Consider the following 21,548-nt stretch of genomic DNA (forward strand, 5'->3'; position numbering starts at 1 on the left):
ACATTTTTACCATTCTTTGCGCCTCGCCCGAAGTTTCGTCACACTCCTTGCCGCTGAGACGCGCTGGATTTTTAATCGTGTACATCACGTCACGAATAAATCGTAAGCAAACGAAGAGGGAATATTGCATGGCCGTATTTGGGGGAGTACATTTTCCAATATTACCAGGTAACTCAGAAATTTCTTGGTTGAAATCAGATTCATCCGTGCTCACTTGATCATTCAAAATCCAAGCTAGCATTCAAATTTATCAGATAATAATGGATAATCAAAGATTGAGTTTTGCATGCCATTGTCACAAATTTCAGGTCATATCATGTCATATCATGTCACTTCATGTACTGATTTCCTTACTTGATTTAGCGAAACCATCAACCTGGAAGGTAATCATTCTCATAGCTGTGTTTTTTTAATCTTATAATGTAACTGCAAACACTTCGAACATCTCGCCTCCATAATCAACCTCGTTTGACATTGTTGTGTGAAAACAGCTGAGAATATCAAAGCAACTATTAGCTCCACAAAATTCGTTCATACATCATATGAGACTCAATACTTTTTACATTTCATTTTGTTGGCCCTCCAAATTGAATTCACCTATTATAATTCATTGTACACCCTAAGTACATTGCAAAAATAATTTCATAGGTTGCAAGCCAAGAGACCTTTGACATCCATGTGGATGTTGTGGATAAAGTTTTGGATCTTACAGATTTACTTTGCGATTTAAAAAGATGGCAGAGTCCATGCAGTCAGGTGATCATTCAGAACAACCTGAGGTTCACTTCACCCAATATCTCTTTGTTGGTAAAGAATACCCAAATTATCAGCCAGGCTGTTGGTTTGTTCATAAATATTATGAGCAAAGTCGTGTCACTTCCATCGGCAAGTTAGCTGAACGAGATAACCCATTGGTACCGATCGAACTCATCAAGAAAGTACGTCGCTTGATATCCACAGCTATTGTTAAATAGTAACTGTTGCCGTCAATCATCTTCTCCATTTGCCAGGCTTTCGATAGTGGGATGGTACCGAATCCGGAAACGCTTGTGTTTGCACTAGCATTATGTGCTAGGCAGAAAAAAGAAAGTTTGCGCCATGCTGCCTACGATGCAGTAAAAACGATTTGTACAACACCACAGCACTTCATTTTATTCACAAAATTTGCTTCTGAATTGGCCAAAAGTGCTCCAGAGCCGAAACATGGTTGGGGTAGCGGTTGGCGTAAAGCTGCAAGTGACTGGTATTTGTCTAAGGATGCGATGGAATTAGCTAAGTGTGTGACAAGATACAAAGGCAGATATGGCTGGAGTCACAAGGACATTATCAAATTGTCTCACCCTAAAACAACTGATATTGGTAATTTGAATCATTCATCATGTTGTTCACAATTTCTCAGAAAAATGCAATCGTTACGCCTCCTTGCTTCGTTTTATAAGTAAATACCTCTTTGCTTCTGAGACTCTGAAGTATAGGTTCACCAATATTATGATTTGTTTATTCTGATTTCATATTATTATAGCAAAACAGGCAGTTCTGAAGTATATATTGTTCGGCTTGAAAGTTGCGAAGCAAGAGTTTTCCGATAAACCGGATGCTGCTGAGGTCCTTGAATACATTCAAAAAGTAGAAGATTTTAAGCACTGTGAAGATGAAGTGGTGGCTGGGAGGCTTCTGGAAATTCATAATCTATCATTAGAACATGTTCCTGGGCATTTATTGAAATCTAGAGAGGTGACTTTCATGATGAGCAAGTGATTAAAAGATATATGTAAATTTTTAATTGATGAATATTGTCCAGGTATGGAATTCATTGATACCAACAATGAGTATAACCATGCTGTTGAACAACTTGCAAAGAATACATAATATTGGATTACTCAAACCTTACGCTGTGGAAGCTGATAAAATAATTGACGTGATCACGGATAAAGAGAGGCTGATCCGCGAAAATGTACACCCTGCTCTCGTGCTTATAACGATAAAGAATTATGAAAAATCTGGAAAGTGAGTAATTCCATCTATCATGTTATATTTACTCGGTATAATGCTTTTTTTTCCATTAGACCTTTGTCATATGAAAAGCAAAAAGTTAAAGATGCTGCTAAGAAACCATCACCTCCACCGATAAGACCAAATCGAAAAATTATCGAAACTCTGTATAAGACGCTTGGCTATTCATTTGATGTGAGTCTTTTAAAAGTATCTACTGTACAGAAAACTATATGGAAGTTGCCATTATTCCATTCTCATGTTCTTCGGGATTCCCATATTTCTTCATTCACAAGATAATAGAGCAGATGAATTTCAACGGTCTACTTATCATAACTTGTAGTTGCAGATCCTGAAGCCAACTGGTTTGCAATATATGATCACGATAGACATGAGCAAGGCTATGCAAGAGAGTCGAGTCTGGCAATGTGGTAATATCAATGCCGCAGAGGCGGGTTGCTTGATCGCTCTCTGTCTTCTCCGATGTGAAAAAAATGTCACGGTGGCAACATTCAAAAATACTGGAGTTCACATTGTCAATCTAGACAAAATGTACACAAATGCATCTCTAGGGCAAATTTTCAAAAAGATGAAACAAATGCCAACCGGACCGGTTAATTTAGAGAAACCTATCATATGGGCAGCTCAAGAAAAAAAGAAGTACGATGTCTTCATCAATGTCGTAGATGTTATTGACAAAAGATTCGGGAATGGATCAAGAATTGACAATCCCAGACGAGCCATCAAAAATTATCGAAGCAAAATGTCACAAGACAATGCAAAGTGAGATTTATGAACTTATTGCAACGGAAGTGAAAGCTATTTTGTGACTGGGTTCTTATCACTAATCCTTGCTGATCTTTTATTACAGACTAGTGACCTGTGCGATGACAACTCCACAAATAGGAAATCCGATTGATGAAGACAAAAACGTTCTCACCATTTGCGGGTTTGACGCGAACGTTCCGAAAATTATAGAAGCTTTTGCAAGATCTCTCTTTTAAATAATGAAGATATCAATTTCTGCTAACAGCCACAACTAAGGAAATCTATTCCCATCAACTGAGGAAATCTATTATGTGTTTGAAAATTGATGACCATCGTGTGAAGGTATCATTTACATAATTAGTTATCCACAATGCAAAAGCATATAATTATGAGCTATGCAATCACGCGTACCGCACCGATGTAACGTTACGTTGCAGCTGTTAGACATTGAATATTTATATCTTTGGACTCAATCTTTACTCTTCTCATCTAGAGGGTAACTTGCAACAGGAACAAAGCTTCAGGTTGATCGACAACATTGTTTACATTCAGAATATTATCTGTAAAAATTCGAACCTCTGAAAGAGTTTTGCAAGAACATCAACAAATAAATCAATATCGTATGGTACGACAAACGATAAAAGTGAGGAATAACTACACATAACTGCCTAAAATGTCTTTTCTTTAAAGTAGGGTGACGACGATTCATACAGACACATCTTTTGATAACTTCCAAACCATTTGTCGATTCATAGCTTCAGTCGCATGATTCTACAAAGATGTTAATCTAGACCTATGACATGTTTTACTACAATCGATATGGCAGCACTATTTAAGATATAACTTGACGCACGGTCAAGATTTTTGCCATGTAAGTGTATGATTTGCTTCTTGAACGTTTTTAATCATTCTGTTGCGGTAATCAGATGCAGATCTGTATCAGAAAAATCAAAGTATGAGTGTAGAAAGCGGCAAGTCGGGGCTTTGTTTGTTTTTCTCATTTCTAAATGATATTATGTTTCTTTTTTTGATAATAACGACTGTTTTTAGCGGGGTGATTAAATGTCTGAAAATTAGACGTTCTACTAATAAATTATGCGAAGAAATTTCCATGACGAATCGACTCAGCCCATAAGTTCTGAGAATACTTACGGTATCCGTACAATAACACTCTCTAAATGAGAACAAATCCATCACCCAATGTTTTGCATAATAAATTTTTAACAATAAGTTAATGTCATTATCAGATAATGATTCTTGTGATTAGAATTAGGAGTAATCCGCACTACTTTCATTAATATTTTTCTTTTCCTGTGATCTTATTAGTGTGCATCTGCTTTCCCCATTTTACAGGAATTTACAAAATCATTATATGAGATTGATCCTATGCACTAACAGTAAGAGTAAGAAAGCTGGCGTTAAGTGTGGCAGTATTTTCTGGTACGATATACTGCAACACAGGAATAATGATACTCAAAAATACATTTTGCATAGGAACACTTATTTTGTTTTTAGTTTAATCCTGCTTCATACCATGGGTTCGCGGTAATTTATTTATAACGTCATTATAATAGCTTAATGATCTAGAAACTCGCACACTCCCGACAAGCAGAAAAAAAACAAAAAAGAAACATATATTCAAAAAAATGCAAAAAAAAATCAATGAAAAATGAACCATAACGATGAAAGAAATTTTCACTGTGATACGCATTTAGCCCCAAAGAATATAAGCTTACACTTTTTAGTATAATTTTACTGTTATTTCATATTCGCCATTATGTCCAAAGTGACGGCAATTGATAATTTATACCACTACTGTCATACTGTGATACAAAATACATTGTTATTGTTAAAACTAGGGAAATGAATAAATAAAGATGTGCTTAGGGAGTGTGCTTAGGTATAATTAATTTGTTAATTAGTCCTAAACTAACGTAAGAAATTTTCCTGATAATCCGTGATATCTAATGATATCAATAGCTTTGTTCAATAACATTGCATCGCTATCACTAATATTTATGTATGCGATTATTAACTTCACTGTTTAGTTTTTGTGTGCTATTAGAAACATCAAATAGTTTACTGAATTTTCATTTTCTATCACCTCGTTACAACTTTTCAGTTGGAAACAATACGATGGTCTCGAAGAATCAGTATTTCTTCTTTTTTTCTCAATTCAATTTTCAGAAATATTCACAAAATTTTGTATTCATTGGTAGGCGATGACTTTTTCTCGGAAATATACAAAAAAATGAAACAAAAAAATGGAAATCTATTACGTAAATATGTACTAGATAAAAGTTCATCATTACAGATGTAAGTTTGACCAGAAGCATTCTATAGGTACTGAACAATACATAAAATATGTTACAATTTATGTAATCATATTCAACAACAGCACAACTATTCAGATTGCATATGAGAATCTATGGAGCATAGTTTGCATTTTGAGCTGTCTGAAACATTGTGATTTTTATTGTGATTCACTCATACCGGTGTTGTTAAAGGACATTCATGTTCAATGTAAACACATCGTATGAAACAAACGTATGTATGATTAGTTTCTGTAGATCAAAATTCCACTGTTGCACTTCCAAACATGTCTAATAATTAATAGACAAAGAGTATTTAGTAACATTGACACGTGAGCAATATTTTACAAGGTATCCAAAATTCAATGGGATATTTATTCATCAACTGATTGATTCACAGAATCGGAATTAGGTAATTTATTGATCATTTGATACTGGCAAATTGGCCGTTGACACGTCTCTAAACCAACCCAATTTCAAGAAGATAAGGTAAAATATATGTGATCATCAAAGCTCATGCAATATCTCAAGTCATTTGTTGACATTAGTTGATTTGTATACACAGGTTATCGAAATATTTTTTATTCATTGTTCAAATAATCAAATTTGGGAGAGGAAGCGATTTTTCCATTCAATTCATTTTATATGATGCTCGTTGCAGTGCTATAGAACAAAATATTAAGCTGAAAATTCGTACGTGAAGAGGCCTTGAAAACCTTCATAATCACTAGAGTAGGTAATATTCTGGTAATACGGCTGCTGGTAAATAGTAAATTGGGTTCACTGCAAATTCGTATTGCAATCCTAACGTTATTTTTATACCTAATTTGTATTGATTGACATGAAAAAAAAAACTCAAAAAAATTTACAACCTGTAATTCTTGGCAATGAGGATAGATATTTTTAGTAATTTTTAGTATGTTGTATCAAGATAAACTTATTTATAAGTAATACAATAGACAAACGGTTATTCATTTACAAATTACGTAATGATGTTACACTACCATGAATCATAACAGTAATCGTGATTTTATTGCTATTTTATAGAAATCTTGTATAACTATGAAAAGGCAATAGGATATCATAGCGAAATAAATTCTTACTGAACAAAAAAAAAACGTAAAAATTTATAATACAACCCAACAGAATACTTTTACTTAGGTACTTCGCAAATTATGATTTCTGATACATGTGTCATCACCATATCTTGCGATATGCTGCTAACGTTGCATAAATTGCAAACGTAGAGCAAAGAGCCATTACACACTGGTCCTATGACGTGACCGATACCACCGTTACTGAAAGTGGTTTAATCAGTCGTTTCAATGTATTAAACAACGCGTCGTTGACTCGTTGGTCAGAAATAATCGCGTGGAAGTTGAGGAGTACCACGCACGAAAAGGTGCGATTGTACTTGCATAGATGATTCCTAGCAATTTTTCGGTTTCTGGGTTCAAAACGTATAAAGCGTTGCAACGCATGTTTTCAACGCCAAGTCTGCGCGCATAAGAGCTGCAGCGACGGAACTTGGGTTTTTATTCCGCTTTAAATTCCTAAGAGAAAATCAGTCAAGTTTTAAAAACGTCTCGCAAGATGACAAGTCACGCTAGTTATCGTTTATAATATCTGTGGAATATTTCTGCTAATCGAATTCGAAAAAATTCAATTTTTAATCGGATTCTTTTATTTCGATTAGCATAGAGGAATGGAAGGGTGAAAAGTTTACAAAGAATTTGTAGCGTGGTGGTCGGCGATCCTCTTCGATGCAAACTCTTCGAGTTTAACGTTCACCTCACTTCCATGCACCACGGAGAACAAGGCGGACGTATTTTGCTCATTCCAAGTGACCATAAATATTACAGGAAAGCAAAAAAAACTCAATTCAATTCAATTTGTCTGGTTGGGTTTGTGAATTATTAAAAAGAAAATGATCCATTAGATCTCAGGAAAAAGATCTAAAATACCACGTGAAAAGAAACACTGGAAAAACATCCAATAAAATATTGTACAAAATTGAATAATGCAATTTGATAAACTCTACTCAATTGATCGCTTGGAATTACTGTGAAAAAAAAATTTGCACTTCCGATTTCTTGCTTGCCCATTTTGAAAAGTAAAAAATTTCGGAGAATGGCCACACTGAAAGATTCGTACCGAGATCGAAAAAAACATGATGCTTTTGAAGAAGAACTGAAATGAAGCTAAATCCATCCGAGTGATCTTGAAACAGTCAATTGCGAACGTGCGATTCGGTATTCGGCCATCGGAGCAGCTCGTACGTACGTACTTAGATCCTTCTTTTCCGAAGGATCGGCAGTAGGGCCGCAGCGGCCGAAGCGACGACATCGGGAGCGACGTCGATGGCAGCGGGCACGTCCTCGGAGGAGAGAAAGAAGAAGCTGAAGAGGTAAGAGAAAAAGATAGACACATAAAGGTAAATAAGGATTAGTACGCAGTTACTGCGACATAGTTCTCTGTTTATGTTTGAAGTTTCTCCGGTCGCGTTTCAAACGTACCAAAAAGAAGAATGAGTAATAACTCGGGAAATAGTTTTCAGTTAGTCTACATATTTTAAAAAGGTGCTCAACAATCAGTAGCTACTGAAAAACCTTTATCATTGGAAATTTCGTGAACTCCGTAACTCGGAAATTTTTCCATAAGCAGTGATAAGCGATGTTTAAGACCATCATGTTTTATTGCTCTCCCGATCTGGCCGCGGAACAGACAGTATAATCGGGATTTTAGTTTGAAATTATGCTTCGTTGCCATTTCATGGACGAATTTATCGATATATTTGAGGTACGGCTCCACAATTTCACTCGGTTTCCGCTAAATATTTTCGCAATTCACAATCAGATTTATACCTGACAGACGTCGGGGCTACCTAGTTCTTTGCGATACGGTTCAACTTTTGAATACCATGACTACGCCGTGCTGAAAAATTCGTACACAGGTAAGAAATTACCGTTATTGTGTAACGCCAAGCCGATAGCCCTTGGATATTTCTCAGAATCTTAAATCAGGCACGGGTTTTTTTTTAAGAGTTTTCCACGCTGTTATTGCGTATTTCGATCTCGGATACCGAATCTCCAAGCCAAATAATTCTATCTCTGCGATTAAACGAATTATTTGGAAGCAATTTGGGGTGAAAAACACCGTAGGCTAGAGTCTTGAATAATTTCCCGGGCGATTCTTCAGAATTTCAGGGTGAAAAAACATGAAAGACTATAGCCTTGGATGATTTGACCAGGGATTTTCGAGGGTTTTAGAATCAAAAAACACCAGAGACTTGGAAATTATTAATAATTGATTGATATAATTTTGATCCTTCTGAATTTACGTGTTCATTCATTAATTCATTTAGTTATTTATCCATTCATTAATTCATTGAATTCAGAATTTTTACCTGATGCTCATACATCTACGCTGAATGTTGAGCAATCGTCGCGTCTATTAATTATAATACTGATTAATCGGTATAATTTCGATCCTTCTAAATTCATGTTTTTATCCATTCATTCATTCATTCATTCATTCATTCATTCATTCATTCATTCATTCTTTTATCCATTCATTGATTCATTGAATTCAGAATTCATACATGATGCTCATATATCTACTCTGAATCTTAAGCAATCGTCGCGTCTACTGATACCAATATTGACTAATCGGTATAATTATAATCCTTCTAAATTCATGCGTTTATTCATTCATTCTTTGAATCGGGATTTTATACGTACTGCTTATGCATCTACGCTGAATGTTAAGCAATCGTCGTTTATGTTATTATTAATATCAATTAATCGGTATAATTTCGATCCCCTTCTATTTACGCGTGATTTTATTTGTTGAGTCAGTCATTTATCCATTGAAATAATAATTTTTACATGATTTATATGAAATCTCATGTCTCTGCTAATTTTTCCGCCGATCTTAGGAGGATTTCAGGTTTAAAAAACATCATAGACTATAGTCTTCGTCAATTTAGTGGTACGGTTATTCAGGATTTCGAATTCAGGAATTACCAAAGACTGTAGTCTTTGCTAATATCTCGCAATTTTGGGGTGTGAAGAATGAGCCGAGTAATTCTTATTCAAAACTTGAACAAGTTATCGCCAGTTTGTCGATCTAATTGTAAGATGTGAAAATTCAAGGATATCTTGACTGAATTTATTACTAGCTCAATTTGAACGACGTCTCTGTGATTGTTACGCCTTCTGACGTGGAAAAAGCGCCCTGGGATAATTAGAACAAATACATTACCTTTTGCCTCGGGAACACACCACGCCTATAGCCCTTGGATACCATTCAAAATCTTAGACCAGAATTGGGATTTTCCTCAAAAGCTTTTCACGCTATTCTCACGTATATTAATCTCAGGAATCCGAAGCTGCAAGGCAGAAAACTGTATCTCCGATTTTGAACAAGTTATCACGAATTTATCGATCTGAATTGTGAAAAATCAAAGATATCTCGATGGGATTCATTGGTAGCTCAATTCAATCGACGTCTTCGTGTTCGTTGCGCATTTCAACGTAGAGTGAGCATCCTGGACTCATCCGAATTTCCGATTGATGATGATTAATTAACAAGCATAATAATTCAGACACAAAGCGGTATACATATGTATAATAATCGCATAAATTGCAGTCAATCACGAATCATTCGTTCACGTCTTCCGTCTTGGGTGCTACGGCAGTTCCACTTCAGTATGGCTTCAGCGATTGGAGCAGCAACATCAGGAACGCTATCAGTATCAATGCAGGTTTCTCTCAGCGACGATGGAGAGAGAGAACGGTGAGCAAACTTTTTTACAAAACTTATTGTTAGTTGAATATTGCTTAAATTGGTTGTGCGAACGTTTCTATACGTATTTAGATTACGCGCTCCCGACTATTTATACTAAAAACAGTCATAAATATAGTCGCCCGGGTTCTCAACAATCCTTTATAATTCTGATAGATGACTTTCAATTGGATTACGCGGTTTATTTTGTTTTCGAATTATGAAATAATTAATTAATCTATCTAACTCATACAAATTTGATGTAGCTATTATTCTCAAACAACTATCTATACAAAATTTCTTGGGATTTACGGGATAATGTTACAATGATTCACTCGATTTGTGTTCTCAATGAGATACGGAAAGATTCATTGATCTTATTCGTGGATACACATATAATATAAATATAAGTGGTTGTTACATCGTGACTTCAATTTTACATATGATATGTGTTTTTTTTCCTGGTAGATGACCATTGCGTGATGGAACCAAATCAGGACATCACCGAGTCTTCTCGATGAGATACATCACTTCGTCTTCACCCAGTCGAGATGAATCTGCAACACATGAGACATACAACTCCTTTTCTGCAGAGGTATGTTTCATTTAATTCATCTCTTTCGAGGGTCCCTAGTATGATCCAACGTATAGAGTCTTAGTATGTGAATTGCACCCCCTTAGAAAAGATTTTCAAAATCCTTTTCATAAACTCAGATCGCCAAAATTACCCAATGTACTTATTATATTCAAGCACCCCGATAACATAATTCATCAGACACGCCAATAAGGCAAGACAATAATTTATTATCACATAACTTGGTACAATTTATTATAATTCAAGCGTCTCATATACTTATACATACTGAGGCATAAAATACATTATACATTAGGTTACATGATAGGTCATACATTAAGTCATGTATTGCGTTAACTAATTATTTATTTGTTATTTATGTTGCAGGTCGCAGTTCCTCCAACATCATTGCCCGGACTTCCCCTGTTCATCAGGGGGAGTCCACTGACCCGTCCCCTGGGACAGCGCGGCCTCCCACCGCCCCCGGGGTCCCAGGGGACCCAGTCCCCGAGGACATGTCTTCGGGGATGCGGTATCCCCGCTGGAGGGGATGCCATATCCCGAGGGACATGTCCTCGGGAACTGGTCTTCGGGGACACGTGTTCCCCCAGGGACACGTCCCCGGAGATGCGGTATCCCCGCTGGAGGGGATGCCGTGTCTTTGGGGGCGTGGCCTTGGGGGAATACGAGTCCTCGAAAAACCCGGGAAAAGGAGGTCCCAAGCGGACACTTTGTTTTTCGTTTCTCTAGAGAAATCAAGAAAACGAGTGACCGCTTGGGACCTCCTTTTCCCGGGTTTTTCGAGGACTCGTATTCCCCCAAGGCCACGCCCCCAAAGACACGGCATCCCCTCCAGCGGGGATACCGCATCTCCGGGGACGTGTCCCTGGGGGAACACGTGTCCCCGAAGACCAGTTCCCGAGGACATGTCCCTCGGGATATGGCATCCCCTCCAGCGGGGATACCGCATCCCCGAAGACATGTCCTCGGGGACTGGGTCCCCTGGGACCCCGGGGGCGGTGGGAGGCCGCGCTGTCCCAGGGGACGGGTCAGTGGACTCCCCCTGATGAACAGGGGAAGTCCGGGCAAACGGCAGCTACGGCGGCAGCATCTCCGGGTTCCTGAAATATACGAAAAGTGCATTAATAATGAAGTAATATAAGAATAAATTATTGCCAATATTATGTTTTATGTCAACATAATAATGATATGTTATATTATATTATATGTTAATATATTACTGCCAATGTGATGTTAGAACATATTAAATTGAATATATTTTCATAATACACTATCTTATATCATACTGACTGATAATAAAGTAAAATTGTAAAAAATAACCTAAATTATATGAATAAATTGGTTCAAATGATAACAGTGGAGATTATTTCTAAACCTATGATGAATTACCAAATCCCATACATAGACGTATTATAGTGTGTAAACACGGTTACCACTATCCTGCAGTTGAGAATATTATCACTGAATAATAGTAATAATATAGGAGTTCATGAATCTATTATTAATTATACCTAATTGTACGAAATTTCAAGGACAAAGGATATTCTTGGTACAAAGTTACGACGCCAACTTTCTCTACTCTGTGTACGAGTGACTTTGGACACCAGGTTCCTGAGATTGGAATACATGAATAATCTTTTCCACCCCAAGAAACCGGTAAGCCTATAGCCTGAGATTTTGTTCAGAACCTGAGATAAAATCCGAATCCGGATCTGTGAGCCAAATGATTCAATCTCTGAAACTGAACGAATTATCGCCGATTCGTCAACCTAAAAAGTGCCAAATCTAAAATGTCTCGAAGGAATTTAGCGATCGAACTATGAATTGCTGTATATGTGAGATTATACGGAGATCATATACGGTTTATAATTCGATAGATGCAAAAATATATAAATAACTGAATGCCTGATGAATGAAAACCAATTTAGAAGTATAAAAATCATACCAATTAGATGAATATTCAATTGAATGATTAATTGATTATTATAAAATAGGATAAGATGAATATGTAAATGAATGGATAAATAGATATATGCTTTTGCAATACTAATTAATTAATCAGCAGTTCAAAATACTATTCATGATAATTATTTGTTAGATAACTAAAACAGTCTGCAATCATAGACGCAAGAAGTGCTTGACATTCAGAGTAGATGTATAGGCATCATGTTCAATTCCCCAATTCAATGAATGAATGAATAAATGAATAAATAAATGAATGAGAACATAAATTTAGAAGGATCGGAGGTTTACCGATTGATTATTATTAATATTGATAGACGCGAAGATTGCTTAACATTCGGAGTAGATGTGAAGGTATCATGTATGAATTCCCAATTCGATGAATCAATTGATAAATAAATAACTGAATAAATGAGTGAATAAAAACATGACTTGAGTAGGATCGAAATTATACCGATCAATCAATATAATTATTAATGGACGCGACGATTGCTCAACATTCAGAGTAGATGTATAGGCATCAGGTATGAATTCCCGATTCACTGAATGAATGAATGAATGAATCAACGAATGAATAAAAACATGAATTTAGAATGATCGCAATTATACCGATTGATCAACATTAATATTAACAGACGCGATAATTGCTCATCATTCAGAGTAGATGTATAAGCATCAAGTATAAACTCCCGATTCAATGAGTGTCTGAATGAAAGAATGAATGAATGAATGAATGAATGAAAAAATGAATAAAAACATGGATTTAGAAGGATCAAAATTATACCGATTAATCGATATCAATATTCAAAGACGCGACGATTGCTTAACATTCAGCGTAGATATATGAGCATCATGTATAAGTTCCCGATTCAATTAGTGTCTGAATAAATGAATGAATGAATGAATGAAAAAATGAAAAAATAAATAAAAACATGGATTTAGAAGGATCAAAATTATACCAATTAATCGATATCAATATTCATGGACGCGACGATTGCTTAACATTCAGCGTAGATATATGAGCATCATGTATAAGTTTCCGATTCAATGAGTGACTGAATAAATGAATGAATGAATGAATGAATGAATGGATAAAAACATGAATTTAGAAGGATCGAAATTATACCGATTAATCAGTATTATAATTAATAGACGCGACGATTGCTCAACATTCAGCGTAGATGTATGAGCATCAGGTAAAAATTCTGAATTCAATGAATTAATGAATGGATAAATAACTAAATGAATTAATGAATGAACACGTAAATTCAGAAGGATCAAAATTATATCAATCAATTATTAATAATTTCCAAGTCTCTGGTGTTTTTTGATTCTAAAACCCTCGAAAATCCCTGGTCAAATCATCCAAGGCTATAGTCTTTCATGTTTTTTCACCCTGAAATTCTGAAGAATCGCCCGGGAAATTATTCAAGACTCTAGCCTACGGTGTTTTTCACCCCAAATTGCTTCCAAATAATTCGTTTAATCGCAGAGATAGAATTATTTGGCTTGGAGATTCGGTATCCGAGATCGAAATACGCAATAACAGCGTGGAAAACTCTTAAAAAAAAACCCGTGCCTGATTTAAGATTCTGAGAAATATCCAAGGGCTATCGGCTTGGCGTTACACAATAACGGTAATTTCTTACCTGTGTACGAATTTTTCAGCACGGCGTAGTCATGGTATTCAAAAGTTGAACCGTATCGCAAAGAACTAGGTAGCCCCGACGTCTGTCAGGTATAAATCTGATTGTGAATTGCGAAAATATTTAGCGGAAACCGAGTGAAATTGTGGAGCCGTACCTCAAATATATCGATAAATTCGTCCATGAAATGGCAACGAAGCATAATTTCAAACTAAAATCCCGATTATACTGTCTGTTCCGCGGCCAGATCGGGAGAGCAATAAAACATGATGGTCTTAAACATCGCTTATCACTGCTTATGGAAAAATTTCCGAGTTACGGAGTTCACGAAATTTCCAATGATAAAGGTTTTTCAGTAGCTACTGATTGTTGAGCACCTTTTTAAAATATGTAGACTAACTGAAAACTATTTCCCGAGTTATTACTCATTCTTCTTTTTGGTACGTTTGAAACGCGACCGGAGAAACTTCAAACATAAACAGAGAACTATGTCGCAGTAACTGCGTACTAATCCTTATTTACCTTTATGTGTCTATCTTTTTCTCTTACCTCTTCAGCTTCTTCTTTCTCTCCTCCGAGGACGTGCCCGCTGCCATCGACGTCGCTCCCGATGTCGTCGCTTCGGCCGCTGCGGCCCTACTGCCGATCCTTCGGAAAAGAAGGATCTAAGTACGTACGTACGAGCTGCTCCGATGGCCGAATACCGAATCGCACGTTCGCAATTGACTGTTTCAAGATCACTCGGATGGATTTAGCTTCATTTCAGTTCTTCTTCAAAAGCATCATGTTCTTTTCGTCATGGCCATTCTCCGAAATTTTCTGCTTTTCAAAAATTTACCGGATATCCCGTTGAACAAATGCTCATGATTTCTTGTCATTAATTTCCAAACGGGGGTGTCACGAGTTTCATTTGCGTTATTTCGCGTCGAAATTTTTTCACTAGTTTTTTGGTTCCGAAACTTACGAAGCGCTGCTAACAATAAGCACGTTTTTAGCGCCAAGTCCGCGTGAACCAGCTACAGATGGTTGAAATCAAGGCAATGATTTATTTCATTTTCATTTCAATATTACTCTTTAAATCCTTGATTACAATTTAAGCAGTTGCAAGTTGATTCAAAGTGAGAATATAAAGTATTCTATTTTTGGCATCGATCGCTTATGTTATCTATTATTATAATAGGCGTTGAGTAAATAGTTTAAAAATTTAGTATAGATTTAATTATTCATCTATCGTAATCATATGAAACATTCCATATGAAACAGCAAATCATAATTGATGATTTATAATCGAGTTAGGGTTCAAAATGTATGTCATCGCAATAATATCTTCATGTATATTTTTCTCTGTTTTCCTTTCTTGTATATAACATATGTATACAGTGGATTTGTGTGAATATAGATTTAATGGGTATAGGCTTCGATGTAAATTTGGAGCAGGGAAATATCGACGAATTCGGTGTATAAACAGACTGAAAGACGAACGGCCGATGAGATGAGGATAAACGGGAAGACGCGCGATATGCGACGCAATACGTGACGATTATAATAAGGGCACAAACCATAGAAGGTCATGCCGTCTTTCCCGCGCTCGAACTTTATCCCTTGCATACAGCCGCGGCCTCGCAGTCACCATCTGAAGAATCCCTTTTCTTATTTGCTCCGCACAATTATACGAGCTTACACCGAGTCGTCTTAGATGTTAGATCTTAATTATTTACTCATCCTCCAGGCCCGCTGCAGCTATTTCAGCAAGCTGGTCGCACTTGTCGTCCATATCAGCCTGGAAACAAAGGATTTATTATAAGATCATGTTGTACTATGAAATTTCATGCATTACGCACGACGGTTGAATAAAATGTAACAAATCGTAATAAAAATTATCTGTTCGTACGAGAAAGAAAGAAAGCCATTGGTTAAATTTGTTTCAAACATTCACTACTATCAGGTGACGACGGTATTTCTTTTTTGCCGTCTATCAAATTTTTACGGATATTAAAATTATCGAGTCATTCGAAATTGTTGGTAAGTTAAATTCGCGTTATTTTCGAAATTATATTTCAATTAGCTCGCTTTGGGGGTTGCTGCCGCTGAAACCAGCAGAGCGCAGTTTTAACGGAGCACTCCGTCATAACCGAAGATAGAAATCCAACAATAATGTAGAGTTGCTGGTAAACAAAAGGAAAATATTTCGTAAGCAAATTCAGAATTGAGGGTGTAGGTAAACACTGACAACACATAAGATTTTGAGCACACACTTAACAACAGATATATATAATAATGGCGACTTTTACTCCGATGTTACTTATCAGGTACCATACTTATTGCCAAGGTGAGCCTTAGCTAGTGAATTTTCGAGATGTACTAAATTCAATTTTACTATCTGGTAAAATCATTTTTTTCCCACGATACGACAACTCACCTCGTCCAGTTCGAGACACTTTCCCCATTCGTTCAGAGTGATTTTATGGTTATTATCCCTATCGCAAGAGTCGAGGAAGGGAGCGATGCAGTGTTCCAGAGCCATGAGGGGAGCTCTGATAGGGAAAAGTTCGTGCCTCGAAACGGTTCTGTCATGGGGACTACCGTCGAGATCGCACCATTTCCATATAGCTGCGTTGGTCCAACGCAGGGTCAAGTTAGTTTCCGCCGCTCTCTGCATCTTCAAATAGTGTGCCGGAAGTTCTTTACGGTCAGCAAGGTCGCGCATGATGTTGAACAGCCAGTCTCGCATACGTCTCGGGAAATCGGACATATCCTCCTCGGAACACTCCTGTGTAATTATGGTATTAGGAATGATGATTAACATGATCTATCGACGACTTTGCATCTTCGTTTCCTGCTAATAATTACCGGCATGTCTCGACATGTTCCGTAGTACTCGACGTGTACGTGCTTATATTCGGGTCCCTTGCACCTGGAGTCACCTGAATTGCAGAAACACCGAGCCTGGTGGACTTCGCAGTCACTTGGCCATGTCTCGTTCAAATTTATGCACACCCTGCGACGAGGATCCGGCTCCGTTTCACAAGTTTCGATGCAGACGCACTGAGCAACACCTTCTTTGTCGGGCTGATCGCGTGTCAAATCACAAGTTTACATGAATTTATTTAGTTTTTACTTATAGATGTACAAAAGATTGAATGAAATAACAATAAAAACGAACAATTTCAAAATACAAACAAAAACTAGACCCTTAAACGAATCCCCTGATTTCAGCTTGTAGTATAAGGCCGATTTAACTAATATTGTTTTCCGATACGTCCAATTATTACTGGATATTGATTATGGACTTAGATTGTAGGTATTAAAATTACCTGACAAACGCGCCCGGCACCACAATGTTTGTCCATGCAAGGGTCGTATTGGAATTCTTCCTTGATTTTTTGCAAATTAGCTTTATATTCCTCTTCAACAGACAGATTCGATTCTTCGTCCGCGCTCGAAAGATCCTCATCGTTTTCTACCGCAGTCTTCGTCGGCGCATTTTCTCCGTGACGATGACGCTTCTTTTTCCTCTGTAGAAATTGAAGTTCCACGATTAATGATGTGTAATTTTTTCTTCTTCGAGGAACATTCCCAGGTACAACGAACGCAGAATGAAGAATCATAATTACCTCTCCGGAAACATCCGTAACCAAAAGTATACCAACGCAGAATGTCACCAGCAGTAACTGCGTCCTCGCCCTCATCCTGACCTCTGTAACGTTAATTTGATACGGAATTCTATTACCTAATATTCAATAAATGAATGATGATTTATAATAAGCATGCGATTAACTGTCGCAGCTCGAATCAGCTTTACGAATATTCCTGCAACGAAGGCGATTCCATCGAACTTGCGCGTTATTTGATGACGAAGTGATATGATATAATATTACATCTTGACGAGCTGTAAGCGCTATTTTTCGCGATTGCATCATTCGTACTAGAGGCCTATAGTAACAAAATAAAAAAAGAAAAAAAAAACTTGCTACATTTCATCACGATCCGAATATGTGTTCGAAATTTCGCGAATCGTAAAGAGATATAGCTGCAGATAACGAATTTAAATTGTCTGATTCGTAAGTTTTATGCGAATAAATGATGGGGCGATAGCGTACATTTATTTTATCAATTTGTAAACTGTGTCATTTCAATGATCACACATCTCGCGCGCTAACAATAAGATGAATACGAGTTCAACAGGAACCGTGACTTGAATGCTCCTACCGTTACCTCCTTCTTCATCTTCTTTTTTTTTACATTACTTTGCGCAGAAATTTGCATAGCGTTTCGAAACTTTCCGAGGAAGCTTTGTGAAAAAAGTGATTTGGCTATCATGTATTCTCTCTAATATATCAATACTTCTTCCTGCGTAGGCATTCTATTATATCCTGGTTCCCGAAACATTTCAAATTCATGGACCACCCTATGCATACAATACAGACACCTGATTGCAGATAATTATCAATAACAGGAATGAATAAAAGTATATCGATCTATATTTCATCGTGTTGAATAGTTGTAGCGTAGAACCTGATTATGGAAGCTGGCAAATTTCGCTGGTATACAATCGCGCCTCGTACGATTTTCATCTATCAGAATTATTGATACATCCATATATCATGATTGTAATAAATATTGCAGTGATACATCTAGTTCTGGCCATGATCATTTTCATCTCTTACAACTGGTAGGAGACAAAATTAAAGAAGTATCTACACATCGGTGTATACATTAATCTTCGCGTGAATTGCGCTTACAATAAATTTGTATTTATTAAGTATGAATAAATACGACGTGCCTCGCACTATCATATATGTGCCATCTCGGGTCAGTGTGGAGTCCGATCGTTTAGCATATCAACTTATTATATTCAGTCTTGCTACGATAACCCAATTTTAGGACTGCGCCAACGCGTTTTACTTAGTTGTAATATAAACATGCTTTTGGTCCCCCAGCGACGAGGTGCGTTTCAAAATCCATGGTGATCATCAATTCATCTGCAGATCTTATGAATGCATAGAAAAAACAAAACGCTCGATAGTCGCAAAGAAATTGTGCAATAATTTTTGTTGAACGACGATCACATTGAACTACCGAATCTGAAAAACTAATGCATGAGGATTGCACCACGTGTACAGATGTGATGCTTAAAACAGATGTCCTTTCAAGGGGTTCATGTGAGATGAAAAAAGAAGCGCGTAAAGTGGAAGTTGGAAGGGGACTGAAGAATCAGAAAAAACAAGGGACTTGTTTCTCCCTGTTTCCAAGAGTTTACATAACGAGGCAAACATTGAGGCGCGTATGAATACAAGCTGAGTTGGAGTCTGAGACGAAGTCGCATTCACTAACTCAGAACGGTCTATGGAGAACTCGCTTCTGCGGATATAAAACGAGCGAGTGATGGCGTAGTGATACAAGAATGATGTTCCGAATCAGTCGCAATATTCATTATGCAATTCAATTGCTATTTCCTTGTAGAAAAGCACGACGTGGCACAAACACGAATAGCAGAGGAAGACGCCGCCGCGCCTCGAAGAAACTTGTTCAAGCAATTAAGGGCGGACTTTAATTGTTAATGTCGCACGCGTTGTAATATAGATTGCAGGAGCGACTCCAATTGCAGCAAAGTTGAATCGCCGATGCGCGGGGAATTATGGATGAATATTTTATTTAGGAAATTGGATTCATGCAGAGAAGGCAATGTTTAATTTTTCGCAATGCACAGCAAACCCCAATTTGCGAATACATGTCATATATAATTGAATCGGTTAATCGCACGATACATCATCCTAGTCCTTTTGCAGCCTATACTTATGTGTAGATTACCATAAGTTTTTTGAAACACATTTCGTTCGATCATATACCAGAACAAATTAGAAGATCTTGACAATCTATTGATTGCTAATAAAATGAATGTGATATCCAAATTTCTGCTATTGCAAGAAACAAGGATGTTTCGCGAGTTCGTTTTGAAAGTTTTGACTAACGATGAATGAAAAATTTTTATAGTCAGGGTGAGCTACGAGCTGCAGCTGCCGACGTAAAGTGCAGTTGGAAACGTATATGTATGTAGATGATAAGCAAATATCGATAACCATGCACGGAGAGCCTGTGCGGCAGATACGTGGCCGTAGATCTGTTTCATTTCCGAAGGAAGTGACCTACTACTTGTCTCTAACTGCAGAGACAATGCGGCCGACGAACTATTTAATAACAGGGGCAAACGGATTACATGTACTTATTATAAGCTGTATTGTAATATACGAAAAATGCGAGAACGTCCAGAATCATCGTGAGTCATTCTCGTACTATTCGTTAATTACCTATTCCCGCATCACTAATAAATTGCTATTTTCCAAAATAACTGTCAAAGAAATAATTACGGTTTCAAATATCTCATAAATTCAATTCTAGGTCTATACATTAATCGTGTAACATATTCCTAATCCTAGACAATTTTTTGCCTATTTCCTAATTAAATCCCACACACATCCAATGGGGAATGATTACTATATTTCAAAATGCATTTTGTAGATGGAACTACCGAATTTGATTTGAGTATATCATGCCTGCCTTTTTATGACGGAAGTGCATATAACTCCATTGGTAGGTGGGCAAAGATCAAACACAGTATAGTGGATTGTTGCTGATTTTTGAATTTCGCGAGCCTGGCTAATAGAAGAATCAACCGAAGAAAGACTTCAGTGCGATTGCATACGCATAAAAATACTTGTCAAGACACTTATTAAAAGGAAATGAGTCAAAAATTCATAGAAAGAAGATGTGTTTTTGCAATTGAACTGGCTGTACCGAGTATGCAGGATTTCGCGACCGATTTTGTAGTGTGAATTTCGTTCATACTGGAGTATAAAAAATCCCCGATGTAAAGTTTAATTTGTATGTTCCACAAATGAGAATTTGGCTGCGTTCTCGGTGGTGTTGAAAAATATAAAAATTAATACAATATCAATTGTGAATATGCAAAAAAAATCAAATTGAAAATGCGCCAGAAGATTTAATCGGTACGTCGAGTGCGCGCATACCTGTATATTATTATGCGTTTGGTAAAATTCTATAATTACTATCATGTTATGAGTACGTATGTCATTTAATTCTCGCTGTGTAAACAAGAGCGTGGGAGTAGGGCGTACCTTGATCGGGATAAGTGTTTTCAGAGAAGTTGTCCTTTCCGCTTGCTGGACCAACGTCGACTGACGCCTCGTTTGAACCTCGAGCACTGTAGTAATCTGAGATGATTTCATCCCGCCTTCTGCAATACACTCTGGTTTGATCCCATTATCCATGTACGCAAGGCTATTTTTTTTCGCTATGGGCGATTGCACATTGCGTAAAAGAAGTAGGAAATAAAAAGCCACAAAGATCAAATTAGTTTGCGAGGCGTGATATCAGTCTCCTAATCCTGTATTAACTTTTGTTCAAAAAGCCAAAGGTTTTTTTATCTAGACGTACTTTTACAAAAAAAAAAAAACTTCCGATACAAAG

The 21,548-nt window shown here is 37.0% G+C and overlaps 2 protein-coding genes and 1 long non-coding RNA gene across 7 annotated transcripts; 2 read left to right on the top strand and 1 right to left on the bottom strand.

The window, feature by feature from the left end:
- Positions 1-34: 34 nt before the first annotated feature.
- LOC105684860 (RNA-binding protein RO60-like) lies at positions 35-6,190 on the top strand. Of its 3 annotated transcripts, none has more exons than XM_012398545.3 (8): positions 35-168; positions 649-938; positions 1,011-1,359; positions 1,523-1,734; positions 1,802-2,007; positions 2,067-2,187; positions 2,336-2,775; positions 2,864-6,190. In XM_012398545.3, the coding sequence occupies exons 2-8, from the start codon at positions 735-737 to the stop codon at positions 2,994-2,996; spliced, it is 1,665 nt and encodes a 554-aa protein (XP_012253968.2). In that variant the 5' UTR covers positions 35-168; positions 649-734; the 3' UTR covers positions 2,997-6,190. The 3 variants fall into 3 exon arrangements, with proteins under 3 accessions (XP_012253968.2, XP_048505238.1, XP_012253969.2); XM_048649281.1 differs by having other exon boundaries at positions 2,342-2,775; XM_012398546.3 differs by having other exon boundaries at positions 713-938.
- Positions 6,191-7,180: 990 nt separating this feature from the next.
- Positions 7,181-10,897, top strand: LOC125499784. Of its 3 annotated transcripts, none has more exons than XR_007276769.1 (4): positions 7,181-7,479; positions 9,723-9,869; positions 10,326-10,452; positions 10,819-10,897. It is a non-coding gene; the product is annotated as an uncharacterized LOC125499784 (long non-coding RNA). The 3 variants fall into 3 exon arrangements; XR_007276768.1 differs by having other exon boundaries at positions 7,200-7,506; positions 10,819-10,896; XR_007276770.1 differs by lacking the exon at positions 7,181-7,479 and adding an exon at positions 7,850-7,871.
- Positions 10,898-15,379: 4,482 nt separating this feature from the next.
- LOC105684759 (SPARC) lies at positions 15,380-21,341 on the bottom strand. The gene is made up of 6 exons (XM_012398382.3): positions 21,197-21,341; positions 17,675-17,757; positions 17,375-17,575; positions 16,911-17,129; positions 16,480-16,830; positions 15,380-15,840 (listed from the first exon to the last, which is right to left on the bottom strand). The coding sequence occupies exons 2-6, from the start codon at positions 17,747-17,749 to the stop codon at positions 15,775-15,777; spliced, it is 912 nt and encodes a 303-aa protein (XP_012253805.2). The 5' UTR covers positions 17,750-17,757; positions 21,197-21,341; the 3' UTR covers positions 15,380-15,774.
- Between the last annotated feature and the right edge of the window lie 207 nt (positions 21,342-21,548).

The sequence above is a fragment of the Athalia rosae genome, chromosome 2, assembly GCF_917208135.1.
Source record: "Athalia rosae chromosome 2, iyAthRosa1.1, whole genome shotgun sequence".
Lineage (NCBI taxonomy): Eukaryota > Metazoa > Arthropoda > Insecta > Hymenoptera > Athaliidae > Athalia > Athalia rosae.